Here is an 18,185-nt window from a genome sequence, read left to right as displayed (position 1 = left end):
TTTAGATCTTCATCCTTGCAGGGTGCTGTTCTGGAGAAGGAATACTATTGCTGCCTGATATGCCCTCAGGACTAGACAAGAGCTCCTTTTTACGTAGAAATATAGAAATCAGAGCTGCCATCATTTCCACAGGATGTTCAGGCCCCTGAAATGAATTATCCTGTGAAGTACAACCACCTTCAAACAAAAATCTTCTCTAAATTCATGTTAGTTGTAGTGAGTTTCTGTGAGGATGTTGTGTTTGTGTTCCTTGGGGTGATCTCACTTCAGCTGAGCTTTTTAAATAAGCATTTAGCCACTTGAAGTGTTGCAAGCCTTCAGACCTTGCCAGTTAAGGGAGAACTAGTTGGAGTAAAAGTGTTTGAGGCAGCTATCAGTGCTTGGTGTGATCTGGGGAGAGAGACTAGGCACTCCGCTAAGCACCCCTCCAGCTTTGTTTATTGCTCCTTAGGAAATCATTCAGAAACAAGTTTTTAAGGACCCATACTTATGTTTTTGGCACTTCTGAAGAAACTTTTTTCCATAGTCAAGGATGTACACAGGTCCTACTTCAAGGCTTTCTCATGAAAGTTACTGCACAGAAGACCATTTGTTGCCTGCAAACCTGGGATTCATCCGATTTAGAGGACTTGACGTGACTCCCTTTTAAGAACAGTGCTCAGCTGGAGTTGTTTGCTCCGAGGCAGTCCTCATACTCTGTAGCAGAATCCAGTTCTGGGTATGGACATGGAGAATGATGAAATAAGCAAAGGATATAAATCTGCGTCCTGGAGCCAAATATTGCTGTCAGCTTCTTTGCGTGCAAACTTTAGACCTTCCCTCCCTTTAAACCTTGCTCACAGGTGTTCAAAATCTGGCTCTGGCTTTACCTATTGAAACTTTCCCTCCTTTTTTTTTTTTTTCCTAGGGATTAATGATGACTAAATTACCCTGCAAACGTTTCTAAGAAGTTTGTGTTGGGCTCTGCTGAGAAATGAGGAAATTCCAGCGGTGGGGGGAGAGGGAAGAAGGAAGCTCCTTGGCAGAGACTTCACAGCCAGACTTGGGAACTGCAGAGAGTCCTAGTCCTGTGCAAGCCGTAGTATACCTGTGCTCTTCGCAGGCTCTGGGTACGTGGGGAGGGAGGCTGAATCTGGAGATGGATTCGCTGCAGGACAGCTTACTCTTGTTTTCAGATATTTTGGATTTTCTTAGGGATAATTCAAGTTTGTACTTTTTCTTGCTCTTTCCTGCTTCACTTTTATTTTAGGCAGCGCTCATGCTTTGTTGGCACTGTCTTGATGTTCAAATGTACCAACATTGTGTGGTGCTTCTGAAAGATCTCTGCAAGAAACGGAGTTGTTGCTTCCCTGTCAAGTGGCCAACAGCTAGGTGGTACCCAGAGGGATGTTAGGGATGGGATGGGAAACAAGGCTACGGATATCCTGCCCTGCCACTGAAAAGTAATGAAAATAAAATCTGCTTTCAGGATTTATAATTTGTCATCCGGCTTGATGAATCAAAAACAGGGCAACATTGAACTGACTTATTTCTCTGTAGCCTGGATTCAGAAGTCTTGTGAAAACAAAGATATTTGCTGGCTGGAATATACGTCTCAATTACTTGAGATGTAACTAGTAAAAGAGGATTGGGGATTGAAGTAGTATCCAGAGATTGAGCAGGATTACTGAGTACAATTAGGGCTTTTGAGGGCTTGTTTAATAACTTCCTACTACTACTTGCTTGCATTCTGAATAAGAAATTGGCTGGAGAATTTGTATGGGTTTGTAAGGTACTGGGATGAGAGAGGTTTTAGGAAGCTGGGCAAGCTGAGAAGGAGGGGAGGAGCTGGCACAGTGATGAGGGATGGGAATGAACCAGCAGCCTGGCACGTGAATAAACCCTGGAGGAAGATGCTTGGTGCATGAGCTGGTAACAACACTTGTATCTCCAAGATGTGAATGTAATTGCTAAGGAAGAATCTTTCAATGTTGATTATGGAAGTGGTCTTTCTGTGCACAAGGGCCAGCACACTTCAGCTGGGAGGAGCAGAGATGGCTTAAGGTTTTCTCAAAGGTTTCAGTGTTTTCCAAGTAGGTACTGGAAGAGAGCTGATTAAACATATAGGACCTCTCTGAATCTAAGGGGGTGAGAACTGAAAGGGAGCAAAGGCCAAGAGTGAGGAACATTGTCTGGATACAGAAAGACTTGAGTAGAGAAATGTGTGGTACCGCTAGCCGTGGCAAGGTTCAGCCAAAACCAAGACCAGCAGTAATAACCTGATTCAGTCACGCTAGTGTCTTTACCAGTAGACACATTTTAATTTTCAAGGGTCAGTGAAATCTTGTAGCTAGGCCAGGTATGCAGCCATTTCTTGTGCACCTACAAAGCCAATTCTTACGCGACTGTCAGCCTGATTTCTTCAATCAAAACAGACATTCTCTGTTGGGTAGCAGTTGCCCTAAACTAACTTAGTATCTGCCTGGAGTCCTATCAAGCGATATAAAATTAGTTTTGCTAATTCTTCCCTTCCTATTTGTATGGCTGAATTTCACTGGATTTCTCTCAGACTCGATTCCCCCTCCAATTATCATTTACCTCCTGATATGGACCAAGAAGCTTGTAAGATCTGCAATGATGCATTGTTCAACATGTCAAGATTGTTTTTTTTAGGTAAAAGTAGGACTTTGCAGTGTTTTCAAAGACAGATGCTGCCTGGAATAGCTCTTCGGACTGAAGTTGCTGAGTGCAAGGGAGGAGAGAGGAGAATGGTGGTGGCTTTTTTTGTTTGTTTGTTTTCTTTTCCCTTCTTTTCTCTCCAGAACAGGCTACTCTTCAACCAGAATATCCCTGACAGTTGCCCTGGATGCTTCTGCCTTGCTACTAGTCTTGCTACTTGCTAATAGTCTTGCTACTATTTAGATATCACTGAGCTACTTCCTGGGGTGTGGATGGCAACAGCCATGGTCTGGGCCTCTGTTGCTATCTACTACTTTTTTTTTTTTCTTTTTTTTTTTTTTTTGACAGACCTCTGGAGTCTGCAGCACTTTGCAGCTGTGGTGACTAGTGCTTTCCTGAGACTTAGTTTTGAGCAGGGCGAGGGAACATGATTTGCTAGTGTCTTGCTTCTTGTTTAGATCAGAAGCTTGTGCTGTAATTACTGCATGGGAGACTGTAGGTGGATTGGAGAAAGGATTAGAGATACTTCATCTCCCGTGTTCCCTGCCAGTGTGTTAGCTTGCCTGCTATGACCTCAAGCAGTATAGTAGTACCACATGAGCAATAAGCCCTTCCGTTGTGGTATTCAGTGACAAAGCAAGCCCTGCTTCTTCTAATCCTTCCTACTGGTGCCTCTTTATTCTTCTGGGGTTCATCTTTATATAGGCTTTATTCCAGGCTGTTGGGAACGAGGGACATCCACCAGTGAGAAGAGCAGTCTTGATCAGTGGGGCCAGAAAAACAAACTCCTTCAGGTGAGGTCGGGCACAGCAGCTTCTTATGTTCCAGAAGGTGTGAAGAAAGAAAAATTGCTCGGCGTTGTTTGAAGGAGGCTCCCAGTACTCCTCCAGATGCGGTGGTGATGTGAGCACTACTCTTCATAGTTTGGGGAAGCTGAAAAAAACCTAAACCCTGTATGCAGAAGCTGGTATCACCAACTGCTTTAAGTCTGTCAACTAAAAATGTAAGTTTGGTCTTTGTCCACTGTGAGAAGTCTGACCAGTGAGTCCGAGTATGTGTTTGTACTGAGGCCAGGTCTTAGACCAGACTGAAAGAGATCCAGAAAATCTGAGGAATCCAGATAAAGCCACAGCTGTTTTGCCATAGCTTTCTCAATAACATTCCCTGAAAAGGAAGATGAGAGAGTGCAATAATCTTGCCCATTATCTGTGTCAAGGATTTATTGTGCAAAGGTTTCATATTTGCTTATATTAAGACTGATACCCTTCTCCCTTCAGGGAGGCAGACAGCAAAAATAGTCCAATATGTATGTTAGATTTTTGTTTAGCTTTCACTAGAGACACAAATACAAATAGTAGCACAAAGTTAGCTGAGTACTTCCGGAACCCCAGTGAGTGCAACTGGAGGAAGGTTAACCTGGTGAGTTCTGTGTGAATTTGGGCTAGAGGTGACTACTTCTATGACCTGTCAACCCTGGACAGAAGAACTCAGGTATGAAGGTACCCTGTTGGTGTTGACAGCTTTTGACTACAAGCATCTTAGTGACGGTGAAAGTTCACTTCACTTGTGTTTAAGGGACAATACTGTAGAGCCAGAAATGCTCCAAAACTTACTTCTTTGGGAAAAAAGGAAATTGTCTGTCTCTTGCAAAAAGGAATCTTCATGAGTATTTTGCAGCTTTTCACCTAAGTGTGAAAAATAGTTCAGCATAGCTGGAATCAACCTTTCCTCCAAGCTGAAAGTAAACAGACACTAAAGTAAACAGTCTCATAGTACAAAACGTGAAAAAGCTGTCAACCTGAGAGAGTGAACAGCCTGTATGAAGATCAGTCACTCTCTAATGTCATCATTAATCCCCACATCTGCTTGGATGTGGGGATTAAGGATGTGTATAACATAGCGGGGTGAGGGGAAGGGATGCAGTATGATGGGAAAGGAATTTTGTAGTTTACAGGGGAAGCTCATACCAACAACCTGGGGCAGCATCAAGATGCCTGTAAATGCTGCTTTTGAAGACACCTTTATCCTAGCTTCCCTTCCATTATTTAAAAACTGAAGGCCTCAGGAGTCTTTGAGCAGCAAACCCTGACAGGTTAGTGATGACCCTTGCAGAGTTTGGTGGGGAGGAAGGATTTCTGCTGGGAACATCGTACGAACCACGTCTCTCACTTCAGTACTGAAAATGCTCTTGACCTGTGTGAACAGCATGTCTTGCTAACGGAATAGCAACGTTGCTTGGTAGTTCACCACAAGTGATTAAAATGAAGCCTCTTACTCCCAAGCCATCAGAAGGCATGTGAACTCTGTACTTGAGCAGGATAGGAAGCCTTGCACGCTAACAGCTTGTCACTTTGAAGTGGCATTGCGTAGTTTGCAGTAAGTGGCAGCGCTGGAGCTATAGTAATGCTTGACCTGTTTTGTGCTTTTCAAGTTCATCGATTGGCATCTAAGTCACTGCTGAAACACTTAAGAAAAACACAATTGTAAAGGAATCCTGTCTGCAGAAATCCAAAAATGTTGTTATTCCTCAGTGTATACACTAACACATTTCTGAATGTTGTCTGTCCCTGACAGCAGAGGATGGAATTAAAGCCAACAAGGATCCTTCATTCTCGCCTTGCACAAGCATTTTATCTTAAAACTGTCTTTTGTAGCTTTTTCAACTCCTGCAGTAGCCAGTACACATCTTGTCTGTTATGGAAAGCTTGTTATCATATGTTTGCATGGCCATATTAAGAGACTTTTTTGAGGTGGGAGCTTTAACTTAATTAAAGCTGCATATTGGCAGAGCTGAAGTTCATGTCCTGAGTCTTGTACTCACAGCAGGTTCTTGCATTTGTGGCCCAGAAAGACTCCAGGAATGGGGAAAGCTTCTCTGCTACAGCCTGTACGGTGCCAGGGAGCTCTGACTGCCTGACGGTCCGAGGAAGCATTGTCCAGCACGTCATTCACACAGAGGGCTAAACTCGGCGGGTGGTTACCCATACAAAACTGAGGGAAGCATTTGGTTTAAATGCAAGAGGAAAGATGAGAAATACTGTAAACACTGTAAAATACAACGCAAACAGAATTGCAGAACAAAGTAATAAAACAATGACTCTTTCCCCTAGGGAGTTAGGGGAAAGAGTTTATTTTTCCTGACTTTTGACAGGAGTTTCAGTTCTGTTTCATATATCCTTTCCTGATTCTTTCCCTCTTGCTCTAAATTCCTGGCTGGCATATTTCTTTTTGTGGCAGACAGGACTACTTTGTTCTGAATTTAAACCTTGCCTTAGATTAATGTATCTGTTTAGGTCAGTGTAGAATCCCCTGAGGCAGGTATGGCACTTGAAGCAGTGACTGTTAAGAAGTCAAGCCTGGGATCCTTATGATAACAAAAGCACCTACCGGAGGGCTATTCTGAAGTGCTGACCTACAATAGCAAGAGTTAAGATTGCTAAATGGTATGTATTTCGGTAGTGTGGTTTGACTTGTAAAGCTCAGTCTCTGAAACCACCTGTCTGCAGCTCAGACCCTAGCAGTCTGAATGTCAAACACCTACATGTTTGTTTGGACTGTGGATGTCACTACTGCAGTGTTTCCTGGAAGGAGCAAAGAGGACCTCATAGCTATTAACTGAGCAGTTAATAACTTCTGCTGATGAGAATGTGTCTCTACTGTTGCCTCTTAATCCATAGGCTGAAAGTCAAGGGATGAGTCAGCCTCTAAGATGCCAGGAAAAAAAAAACTTTATTTGTAAGAGCTCTGGAATAAGGTTAGCCATAAATGTGAGAAAGCTGTAGCTCTCGCAGTACTGGCAATGTGAGTTACTCTGAATTTAGCAGGGGAACATGATATTCTGTATTAACAAGGTGAAGTTCCTGTCTTTTCAGTTTCACTGTTTTTGATGCTTCAGAGGAGTAATAGAGTAAATAAGGGCAACCTCCCTGTATAGCTGATGGGGTCAGGACCCAATGGAAAATCTCTGGAGATGCAAAGGTCTCCCTTCTATGGAGGGAGACCTGTCAAGATAGCTATGTTCCCAGGCAGAAGCAGTAATAGAGCTTCATAAACTTTGGAGCTGAAGTGTTGATGATAGTAAGTGCGAAGTCAAGTGTAACGCAGAGAACCCCCGATGCATCCACCTTCCACCGAGAGTTATCTTTGGTTAATCATTGTCTTTGGATTGTGTGGAGGTAAGTATATAGTTAAGAAAAGTGAACTCTTTAATGTTCACAGCACCTCCTTTTTCAATATTCCTCCTGTGCACTGGAATGTCAGACTTGGCATTCAGTTAGTGTACCTCTGCTGATGGGCAGCCAGCCCTTGCTGGGTTTGAACTAATGAGCTCAGCTATTTCTAATATCTACTTCTTGGTTCTGCTGTTGGCAGCAACCATAATGAAGGCTGGGTGCCAGCTTCAATTTGAAAGACTCTTTGAGTGTTTTAAAAGAATTGAGTTAAGAAGGACTGAAACTTGTAAGGCTATGGAGTTTTAATGGGTGGCATTTTCAATCCTGGAAGATATACATGAACAAAGCATTTGAACTCGAAAGAATGCCCTTGTACAGTTGTATTTCCATTGGAGCTCAACTCTAAAGATATGTCTGCCTACCTGTGCTTGTAAAATCGTTTAATTCTCATCTCTTTTCATGTGATGATCTCCTAGCAGAGTTGAGCTGTTCCAGAGATGAGTTGTCTTCATACACCTGATATGTTTATTTTTTTTACAGTAGTGTTTAATGCATGTGGTCATCACTCAAGTGAGATACTGGATGTGGTATAGACCGGACAGTGGTGACAATCTAGAGATTTTCCAGCTTGACATATGCTCAGCTGTGTCCGTTTTGCAATGTGTGCTTAACTACTATGCATGCTAAAGGGAGTTAGTTACCTAGAAGACAGTATTCACAAGTTTCAAAGCAGTGAAAGTCTGGTAAAACTTATTATCTACTTTTTCCAGTGCAAGGTGTCTGCAATGAAGAGTAGGTTTTGTTTTTTGTTGGAAAGAATGAGCGATGGAAGGAGAAAATGTTTGTGTGTTTTCTGTCTTGCCAGTTTGGGATATTTAGAAAGCTTATCAGCTGCCCTGGAGACTCCATTTAGAGCAGGATCCCTGCTCTTCAGCAATAACACTGGAAAGAAAGGGCAAAGTAATTCTAGAGATAAAGAAAGGATGAGACTGTATTTAAGAGAAAGGTGGTTGGATGAGTTGTCAGGTTATAAAGACAAATTTTAAGGGCATTTGGAATTAAAGGGGAGCCTTTTATAGCTACCAGGCTGCTGATGGAAACTCAACAGAGAGCTTTTACTTCAAGTAGATTCATTTAAGAATGCTTCAGCAAGACTTGTTTGTAAGTGGACGTGCTTGCAGCTGATGTGCATCCTCACGTTACATAACAGACTTGTGTAATAAACACATGAAATAAAGGATCTTCTACCCTTTGAAACAACTTTGGCACAAGGTAGGAGCATTGCTGAACAGTATTAGTGTAATGTTGGAAACTCCCATGAATAAAAGATTTGAAATAAGTTCAAGGGAAAGGTCTTAAAGTGTTCTTGAACAGTAATAGATCCCACAGAGGTTCTAATGGAATTATTAGGAAGGAAGTAGTTACAGATGGAGGGGAGGATTACTGTAGATTACACAGCTCAATCTAACTAGGTGAACTATCATCTAACATTTCAAGAGTTTGTAACCAGTGGCCCCTCAACTTGTCCATGCTGTCTGCAGTACTCCAAGCTTTTTCAGATGGGTGGAGGGCATTCCTAGGACTGACTGTAGCCATTCCTACTACGTATGGGTGATAAATAGGCACACGAAAGTATTCTTTCACAGCCACTTTCTGCATTCACCTGGGCAGTGTAGCCCATACACAGAACTCTGCAAAGCCTGGAGCTGACACTTAGTTTTTTACATGGTGGAGTGTAAAAAAGCATGAACTTCAGTCTCCAACACGATTCAAGAGATTTAGGGGCGAGAAGGTTTGCTCCAGATCTTGAAGAACATATGCAGTAGTTTAAAGCACTTGTCTACATGAAAGCCCTCTTATGTAAGGATAGGGAATGCTTTGGGCAGAAAGCTTGCTTGAGATACTGCTCTCTCTTAAATTGTATACCTAATGACAGTGCTTCAACCCTGCTGCTTTCCTGAGATCTCCTGACTTTCTTTTGAGGAAAATATGCCCCCGTCCAGTGGAATAGCTGAATTCTCACCTTTTTTGTGACAGCACAAAATTGTAATCCTGCTATATTTGCTAGGGGAAAAGAACAGTTTCGACTATCGTTATGACAAACTGAAGTAGGGGATAGAGTTTCTCAAAGGAGGCCAACTTGGCATAAGTTACGTAGGATAATGTGTTGAAGTCTGGTTTTGTTTTTGAGTTATACTGAAGAAGCAGAGGACTCCCTAAACCAGACAGACTGGATTGGGTTATTAAACAATACATTTTATTAAAGACAAGATTCCACCTTTATGTCAGTGGAAGTTTTGCCATTGTTTCCTTTGGGACCAGAAATGCATTTCTTGACTATGCAAACATCTGGATTTTCTATCTGGTTCAATATATATATATACATATATATAGTAGCAAAGTTAATGAGAAGAAATAGTCCAAGTTAAACATACCTTCTCTTGTCAATGTGTTTGACAAATTAAATTTAATCTTAAATTTGTTCTAGGCTTGCATGTCATCTTGGCTGCAAGAATAATCTGACTGGGAGAGTGAGCTTTGACAGAAGCTGAAGTAATGTTATTTCAAAGGAATTAAATCAGTCTCTACCTTAATATTGCCAAACTTACTACTAAGGCTTAAAAGTCATGTTAGAAATAGAAGACTTGAGCAGAAATTTCTATTTTGTGTTCTCAAGATTTTTCCTCCAGTGTTCAGTTGATCAGCATTCTGATCTGGGGTACAACGTGCTTCAACAAACTAGATGCTTACAAAAGTAAAATAACAACAACAAAAAAAGTGATACAGGCATGTGGGTAAAAATTCTGTGGAAGAAGAGAGAGTTTTAAAAGCTTAAATGAACTTCAATGTTCTTTGTCTCATAGTTTGGTACTTTCCTTCCCACAAGTCAGTAGTTAAGGAGTTGTGTTTATTGCAAAAGCTTGCACCTCAAAAGCAAGAGATACCATTTTAAAAGTTCATTTTCTCACTGCAATGTTTTTTGTTGTAAAACAATAAAAACGCACACAAAATCCCCCCTCTCAAAAAAACAGAAACAAAACAGAACAAAAAAACCCACCAAAACGAAAAACTACCCAATAAACAAAAAGCAGCAGAGATTCTCTGTTACAGTTCAAATTCTAAGGGTTTTCTACTTAAATATTTGTAGGTGACCTCTTTAAATATTCTGTTAGAAAATTTTGTTTTCTCTAGTACCTTATCTTCTAAAAGTAGAGTACAGCCTCTTCGTCATGTTTTCCTCTAAGCTGATTCCCCAAAACGCAGTGTTATTTCCCTAGCTAGAAGTCTTCTAGCAGATGAAGCACAATACTTGGCCACTTGTAGGGGCTTGCACAAAACAATGGGGGGGAGGGGAGATTGCTGTAGAAAAGCAGGGTTTCTAGCCTGTAAGGGAAAAAAAAAACCTTGAATTTAACTCATACAAATACATACCGAGTTTGTCTGCTTTGTGGTGTGATCTCGTATGTTTGCCCAGCCTTCACCATCCTTAAGCACTGGCTGTGTGCTTTGAACCTATTCTTGTTTGCACAGCTGGGGGTTTGGGGTTGAAACGTAAGTGGTGCTTTAGCTTAGGCTAGACTCTAAGCTTTGCAGGTGGGATGACTCAAGGAATATAAGTATTGCAGTGTCCTTCTTGTAAGTCCCTTCTGTCTGAGGAAGGATCTGAGCCCTTTAATGGGTATCGTAAATAAAAAAAAATAATAAAAAAAAAAATTACACAACTGGCTTCTAAGGAAGCTGCCTTTGAAAGCTTTTTATTTTTTATTTTCACCCCACCAGATGGGTTCTGAGGCTGAAGGCTCTCGTTAGCTGGTGGGAGCCATGGTGGTTCTGGCTGGCCGGCATCTACCTGCAAGCCATGCTAGGCCTCTCTCTGCTAGAGTTTCTAAGGCTTTCAGGCTTTCTTTCTCTCTTTCTAGAAGCCAAATGCTTTGAGTCTCTGGCTTAGAGCGTGATCATTGACACCTTCGAGGGCTGCTGGTTCCATGGCAGGAAACCTGGCTGAGCTCCCACCCCGTGGCTGAGATGCTTGGGCCCTGCGGGCAGCCTGCCATGGGGCTGAGCCCCCCTGCGATTAACACGGGGCCTCTGCTCCAGCTCTGCCTCCAGTAAGGCTGGTTGCACCGGCTGGGAGCCTGAAACCAAGGCATAAATCTGTAAGGTTGAAACCAGGAAATGCGAAATGATGCCTTCCAACGGCAATAAAAATGTCCAGAATTTTGTAGTCTCTTCTAGTGTATAAAATGGTATGGGTTTCCCGGGAAAGTCTCTGGGAAGGACTTGAGACAGGCCGGTCTGATTGCTTAGACAAATGGTGGGTGCCCCGAGTGGTGTGAACGTGCCTCGATTGATCACTTTTTCCAAAGGTGTGTTCTGGGGATCTTTAAACTTGCAGTCTGGCAAAGCTGGAATAGGCCATTGCACGTGCTGTTTCCTCTCTCTCCTCTACCTATTTTTTCTATCCAGCAGCCTGCACTAATCTGAAGCAAAGTTGCTAAACAGCTGAGGCGCCTCAGTTTTGATCTGCAGCGGACCCTTGTCTTATAGATTTGTTTCTTAACAGACTTCCAGTTTCTCACATTCACGTCACTTGTGTCCCTTGCTCCCTCTTCCCCCAAAGCTTTGCGAAAGCACTTTGCTCTGACACTGCAATGCTGCGGCCATTTCTCCTCACCCCCATCACAAAGGGCTGAGCTGCTCTGTTTGTGCTTATAATGTACCCAGATGGTGAATAGAATGAGTGACCACCAAGCTCATTTTCACTTGTGGGGTCAGACCTTTCTCCGCTAAATAACACAAGTGTTCCCAGCTGCTGTGCAGCTGCAGGGAGTCTGCTTTCCTTCACAGGCATTAAAAACCCTTTAATCAGTGTTTGTTGTTTGTCAGCAGTGGTGTTGAGGTGTGGAGAAAAAGAACAGATATGCTTTGTTGGCAAAGTTAACTTTATTCTGACCTCTTATCTTTCCTTTTTCTTTTCAAGTCTGAAGAAGCAGAAAGTAGTTTGGGAAGTGGTTTCCGCAAGCACCTGTGTAAATGTATTTGCTGAAGGAGGAGGTTTATACCCTTATACAGATACTGCATTTGACAGAAAAAGATGCTCTGAGAGCTGCACCGAACTGGAAGCTCTCTAGGGGAGGGACTCTCAGACTGATTGGTGTGGGAACTGCAGGTTCCCTTAATGTAAGTGAATGCTACAAAAATACAAATATCGGTGCATAATTCTAGTGTTACTTATGCTTATTTTAGTATAGAGTCTGTGTTTAAGAAATACTATTTGTAACGTGGTCAATTTTAACATTTTCCTGGAAAATAGGTTCTTCCTGCCAGTTCTTTTTTTGTTGTTGTTTTTTGGTTCTGCTTTTAATAGGTCTTCCCCCATGGAGGGAAAAGGACTGGTAAGCCTGTGACTCCAGTCCCATTTTTTTTGGATGTAATTTGTTCTGAAGAAAATGAGAGCACAGGTATCAAGAAGAGGCTTCAAGAAATCTCAGAGAAGATACGTGTAGTTATTTCCCTCTTTTGTCTAGACGAGGATTTGTACAGCTGGTGCTGCACACTTGTTCACAGGGTTACTTCTCTGTGCAGAACTGTTCACGCTGTGTGTCCAGCACCAAACACACCTCCACGCGTGTTGATTCTGTTATTTGCAAAACCCGTTTGCGTGAATGTCCTGAGGCGGTTAGGACATCAGGCTTTGATTCTGGCTTCCAGGGTGATGATAGGACATTCTGTGTGAGAAGTGGAATCCCTTATCTTACTGCTCTCTGAAGGCACCTGAGATTCACAGGACTGCATTGGTGATGTCTGAGGGTCAGTGGCCAGGTGTTAGGGTATCCCATGCACATCTGCCTGTCTCAGCAGTACCTCCTGCAGCAACTGAGAGGCTCTCCTGGAGCAGGGCTGTGCTTCTTGGGAAAAAAATAGCATCAGCTTGCTTGAAATGGGGATGAAGAACTGGGAACAAGTCACTTTTGAATTGTAGCCCTGATTGTGACAGTGATAGATTTGATTGCTCTCCTTGCTCTCTCACTTGTTTCCCTCCCCAGGTGGGCAGACCTATTTCAGCATTCATCCAGTGTTTTTCCTCTGCTCGTTGCTGAGGCTACTAAGGCTACTAACAAAGGAGCGTGGTTGTCCTGCTCTCAGAGAGGCAGAATGCAGGAAAGAAAATGTTGTGAGCTGGGCAGGAAGGGATGGACGCTTGAGATAAACTAGTACCTTAAATAACTGTGGATGCGATGTGGTGATGATTAGCAATGTTCATGTGACAGAAGCAGAACTGGTGGACAAAGAACTTCCATTTTATTACCTGAAAGCTGCCAGGGCTGCCAAGCCAAAGAAGGGCTCTGAGCCATGGTGAAGCAGGTGTCCTGCAAGGGGGAGTTTTTGAAGCCCTACGGTAATGTCTTCAGGAGATGCAATCTTCCTGGCACTGCTGGCTGATCACATGAAGAGGACCCTGATCAGACAGGCACAATCCTGGATCCTTCTGGAAATTAATGCAAACTTTTACAATTAAAATCTAGTCGAACAAAACAAGCACCATCTTGTGCAACTACGTAAACCATAAACTTTTTTTGGCAAGGCAGGTGTGGCATCTTCAGTGCCTGGAAAGCACCTAACGCTGTGTGGGATCCCTGCAGTAATCCAAATTACAAATGCTAAAAAGGCTTTGATATTTTTTTTTATTTTTTATTTTTTTATAGAGTGGTTCTTGGCTTCATTTGGATAGGCAAGAACTTCATAGAGACTGCATTGGGGCACGCTGCGTGTTTCCTCAGGCCCTCATAATTAATCAATGTCGAGCTGTTCCTTCCCATCCCTCTGTAAGGAGGCACCCGTGGAAAGCTGCTCCATAGCTTTGGCTTTAGCTCATTTGTATGGGCTGCCTGTAAGCAGCTTTTTATTCCTCATGTATGCCCCCTCTGGGAGCAGGGGCTGCCCTGTCCCTTACGGCACTTTGGCAAGTAGTTTGGTGCAGGTGACAGAAGGCTTAGGTGAGTTTTTGTGATACACACTGAGTTTTCAATACGTTTGCAGCATGGTTTGATGATGGAAATGAATATTCTGGTTTTTTTTGGTGCTCTTCTAGAAGTCTCTGATATGTGGAACTTGGTTTCTGACACAAGGAGCTGCAAAAACTGCTTCGTGCTGGTATCTCAAGTCCTCAAAGCTGTGCTAAATGGCAAATGTGTCTGTTCCTTCTGAAGCAGAATGGCTTTGGTGTTTAACTGAGTGTTTAACCAGTGTGTGTACCATACAGTTCTGTCAGTTCTGCTTTAAAGTCTGTTTATATAGACAGCTGAGAAGCCTTGAAGTCTTTGAGGAAGAGTCTGTGACACTGCACATTGGGAGGGAGCTTCAGCATCATCAGCCTGCTGCTTTCTGGTGCGTGTTTACAGTCACTGCGCCCTGGGGGCTGCAGAAAGATGTGGCTGTACCCAGAGAGAAATTCCAAGCTCGCTTGTGGTAGTCCAGCCCCTGACAAGAACTGGGCAAAAATCTGGTCGAACTTTACAGTGTTTTTATAGTCTAGTCCAGGTCTCTATAAACCATTTAAAATTGCCTTCAGGTTTAAATTTTCCAATTTCCCATTTGGAACAGGTGTTGCCAGGTTATAGAAAGTGTTGCAGAAAAGGAACAAAAACATTTTAAAAACTCTGCTGTTACAAATTTTGGCAAGTGTCTGACAGATGAGAATTAAAAAAAAAAAAAAAGTTTGCCCCACCCAAATTAAAACAAGTGCAGACCTTGCTTACTTTTCCCAGCTGTCATGTTTAAATAGGGTTTTTAGTATTGCATGAGTTTTCAAAAGACTCAGCAGTATAGAAGGTAATGTGTTTTCATATGAAAATATTCAACTTCTCAATTGTTTTTCATCTTGCTTAATTGGGGGGGAGGGATGAATTTTTTTTTTTTTTTTTACAAATGTCAAAAAATAAATTTCTGAGATGCACGTTGCTGGGATGGTTAAAAACCAACCCAAAGCAGGCTTGAGGCAATGTTTTTTCAACAGCTTTAACCTCAAAGCAGGGAGCAGACAGCTTTGTAGGCAACTGTGAGACCAAGGTGATTATGGCCGTGACTCACACTTCCCTGTAAGGCATCCAGCTATCAACACGCTTGGCGAGCCGTGGCTGTGTGCATGCAGGCAGGGTGTCTGTCGGTGCCCCCTTGCCAGCCAGCTCCCAGCTGCTGAGCTCAGGAGTGCTCTGACAGCAAGCTGGGGGGGTAGCGGCGTGCTAGAGAGCAGCTCTGATTCCCTCGGGCTCACGAGAGGCTTCAGAGATGGAGCTTGGGAAGGGGAAGTGCAGCGCTGGTTTAACTTTCCTTCCCCGTTCCTTCTTAATCCTCATGGGACTCGTTTCAGGAGTCCCGTGAAATCTTCCTGCGAGCAGGTGGTTGGGTTTGGGGAGCAATTAAGGGTCTGACTGTCAAACCATTAAGTAAGGCAGTGAAAAGGGCTGCTGCTGTAACGTCCTGTTGAAACTGTGCAGGTATGGAAAGAGGACTGATAATCAGGGTCCTCAGCACGGACTGGGGAAAGAGACCTGGGTATCGCTGTAGGCAGCACAGGGTGCAGCTGAGGGCACAACAGGAAAGTACCACCACATGTAGGGCTTTGCAGGGAACAGGCTGAGAAATGAAAGGTGGGGACTCATCCATATGTGCATTGTGGGATTCAGCATCTCCAAAAGATAAGGCAGAAGCCAAGGTGACTTCACTGCCGTTTCCCTTTACTGATCATGGTATGGAGGACATCATCTGAGCAAGGAATTGAGGGACTGACAGGAAAGGAGTGACGAAAGCCAGGCTGCATCCGAACTGAATGCTCAGAAGAAGAGGCATTCAGAAAGATAGCAAAACCAAACCTTCTGAAGGGAAGCAGTTTTTCACGTGGTGTGCAGTAGGGTTCTGGGATGCATGGATGCAGTTGTCAGCTTGGCAGGATGACATCAGGAAGGAGCAAAACATGGCCTTGGGAACATGTAGGTATGCTGTTGCTGGTGGTATCCACAGATGATACATGTATAAGCAAAGCTTTAAAAAACAAATAACTGGTAACATAAAGCCGGCCACATCCGTGGTTCAACTACCGGGGCCAATCTTGATAGGTTATCTGGGTTCTTCCATCCTTGGTGATGAGTTCCCTGCACCTCTAACTAGCGTTGTCTAGGACCAGATCCTGTCTGCGGCGGGGCGCTGGGTGAGCTGGGCTGATGTGACTCAGTATTGCCCTTCCCGTGTGGGTTTTGTTTGGCTTTGCACAATTTGTGTTTTCGGAGGTGAGGCAGAGTGAGTAATGTTTCCCTTCTGTTAAAGAAAATGGAACGGCAAAGACCGTTATTTTCTTTAAAAGATATAAGTGTTTCATTTTAGGTTCCCTTCAGGCAAAGTCAGCTCTGGTAGCCAGCTTAAACTGCGTTATGGAGCACATTGCTATTATCATAAAAACAAAATATGCTGCGCTGTGTTTTGGGAAATTAAACAAACTCCTTTTTTTTTCTCTCCCACTTTCCCTCCTTCCTTTCTTCGCTTCCTTCCTTCAGTTTTTAATCAGCGACCGTGACAGAGACCCTCAGTGTAACCTGCATTGCTCCAGGTCCCAGTCCAAGCCCCTGTGTGCTTCCGATGGCAGGACGTACGAGTCCATGTGCGACTACCAGAGAGCCAAGTGCCGGGAAGCGAGCTTGAGCGTGACACATCGGGGCCGGTGCAAAGGTAGGTGGATTTCAAACACCTTTGAGTGGAGGAGTGGGAGCCCTACCGACTACCAGACTAGTTTCTTTTGTTTAGTACCATGCTCTGTGAGTAGTGATTTAAATTGTGCATTAATATGAGTATGGTATCTGAGTCTGGGGTGTAGGTGGCAGGAGCAGGAAACAACAGAATTATGAATGAAAGAAAGCGAAGGAGCCAGAGAAGCCAGGAAAAAAAAAAAGGCCCAAATGTGTGTCTATGGAGCAGAAGGGGCTGGCTTTATAGAAATGCACAGTCAAATCCTGAAGGAGATCTTCCTTGCTGCCTGTATCAATGAGAAACTGAGATACCTTTGAGTGGTAGGAATGTGCAGCAGGGAAGAACATGCAGGCACATTAGGTGAGTATGTCTGAAAAAGGACCAGCCAGCCTTTCTGTGCTGAGCACAGAATGCGTGCAAGTCTTTATATGGCCTCTATTTTGCTTCTCTGCTGTTACACATTTACTTAGAAGTAAGAATATTGTCTTTCTCTCAGTTCATCTTTTCTTCAGTATACCCTAAAGTTGAAGTTGCATCTTTTTTATTTTAGGATGTTGGTGTCTTGTCACACAAATCGTTTGCTTCTGCAGTGAAGTGAAAAATTGTTGAGTGCGTTTTCTGGGAGCGCAATTGACTTAGGGCAGATGGCACAGATGTTTTTAGCAATTGGTTAAAGTGACAGAAGAAATTCATTAAAATCCCTGTGGAAGGATAAATAGGCATATGTTTAAGTCTAAATTGTTTATGAAAGGTTTTGTTTTGTTTTTCTACTATAAAAATGCATTTTTAAATTGCTGTCAGAATTGCTTGTTCTAAACTGGAAATCTTTTTTTCAATGTATTGACAAATGTTATAGTTTAGGTGAATTATGAGCATGACAGCAAATACTGCTATGTTTTAAATGGTTTGGAAAAAAGCTTCCTTGTATGTTTATTCTTGCCACTGCCGAGTTGCTTTATGGTAGCTTTTCTCCTATAGCAGAGTGGTTTAAATAAAAACAACAAAAACAACCCACCCCAATTCCATGGCTGATATTGGCACACAAACTGGCACTGTTCAGTTGCTTAAATCATAAGATCTGTAATGTGTTACAGCTCGTGTGCAAAAGTGTCTGTTTTTGGAAATGGAGATAATGTTGATTGCAAAACTGTACAGTCTAAAGACTCCCAAAGAAATAACTAAAGGATTTTTTTCTTAAGCACAGATAAAGTAGACAACTGAACACTTAGACAACTGAAATGTTTAGCTGGAAATGCTTATGTTCTCCTTCCTTTTTCCCCTTACCCTGTGTTAACTGTACAGCACCTAATGACCTGGGAATGTTCGACAACTGTGAGTCTTGCTTTTAAGCCACCGTCTAACAGTCCAGTGAAACCTTGGGAAGTAGAAACATTCTTTTAACTATCACATTCAGATTTAATTTTGCTGGTAACTTCTTTGTCTGCTGTTATGGAAAAGTTCTTTTGTTTTTTGAGTCATGCTGGGAATATGACTTCTAGTTGTGCATAGAGATAATTGCTCTTGGCAAATGCAGACAGTGGCAAGACCAGGTGTGTCTAACTACAGGTCTATATTTTGTACCCTCACAAAGAGGGGGGAGGAACCACCAGCAGT

The 18,185-nt window shown here is 42.9% G+C and overlaps 1 protein-coding gene across 8 annotated transcripts in view; it reads left to right on the top strand.

The window, feature by feature from the left end:
- The window catches only part of SMOC1 (SPARC related modular calcium binding 1), a 124,162-nt gene that overhangs the window by 21,681 nt on the left and 84,296 nt on the right, over nucleotides 1–18,185 (top strand). For 7 of the 8 annotated variants that reach the window (XM_027459717.3, XM_072038837.1, XM_038179496.2 and 4 more), the window contains one exon: nucleotides 16,382–16,553. In XM_027459717.3, the coding sequence (XP_027315518.3) occupies nucleotides 16,382–16,553 (172 nt within the window). Of the gene's footprint in view, nucleotides 1–11,849; nucleotides 12,012–16,381; nucleotides 16,554–18,185 lie in introns of those variants that run through there. The other variant, XM_013101462.5, reaches the window with a different exon arrangement.

The sequence above is a fragment of the Anas platyrhynchos genome, chromosome 5, assembly GCF_047663525.1.
Source record: "Anas platyrhynchos isolate ZD024472 breed Pekin duck chromosome 5, IASCAAS_PekinDuck_T2T, whole genome shotgun sequence".
NCBI lineage: Eukaryota > Metazoa > Chordata > Aves > Anseriformes > Anatidae > Anas > Anas platyrhynchos.
The sequence above is the reverse complement of the archived record's forward strand: the minus strand, read 5'-3'. Positions and strand labels throughout refer to the sequence as shown.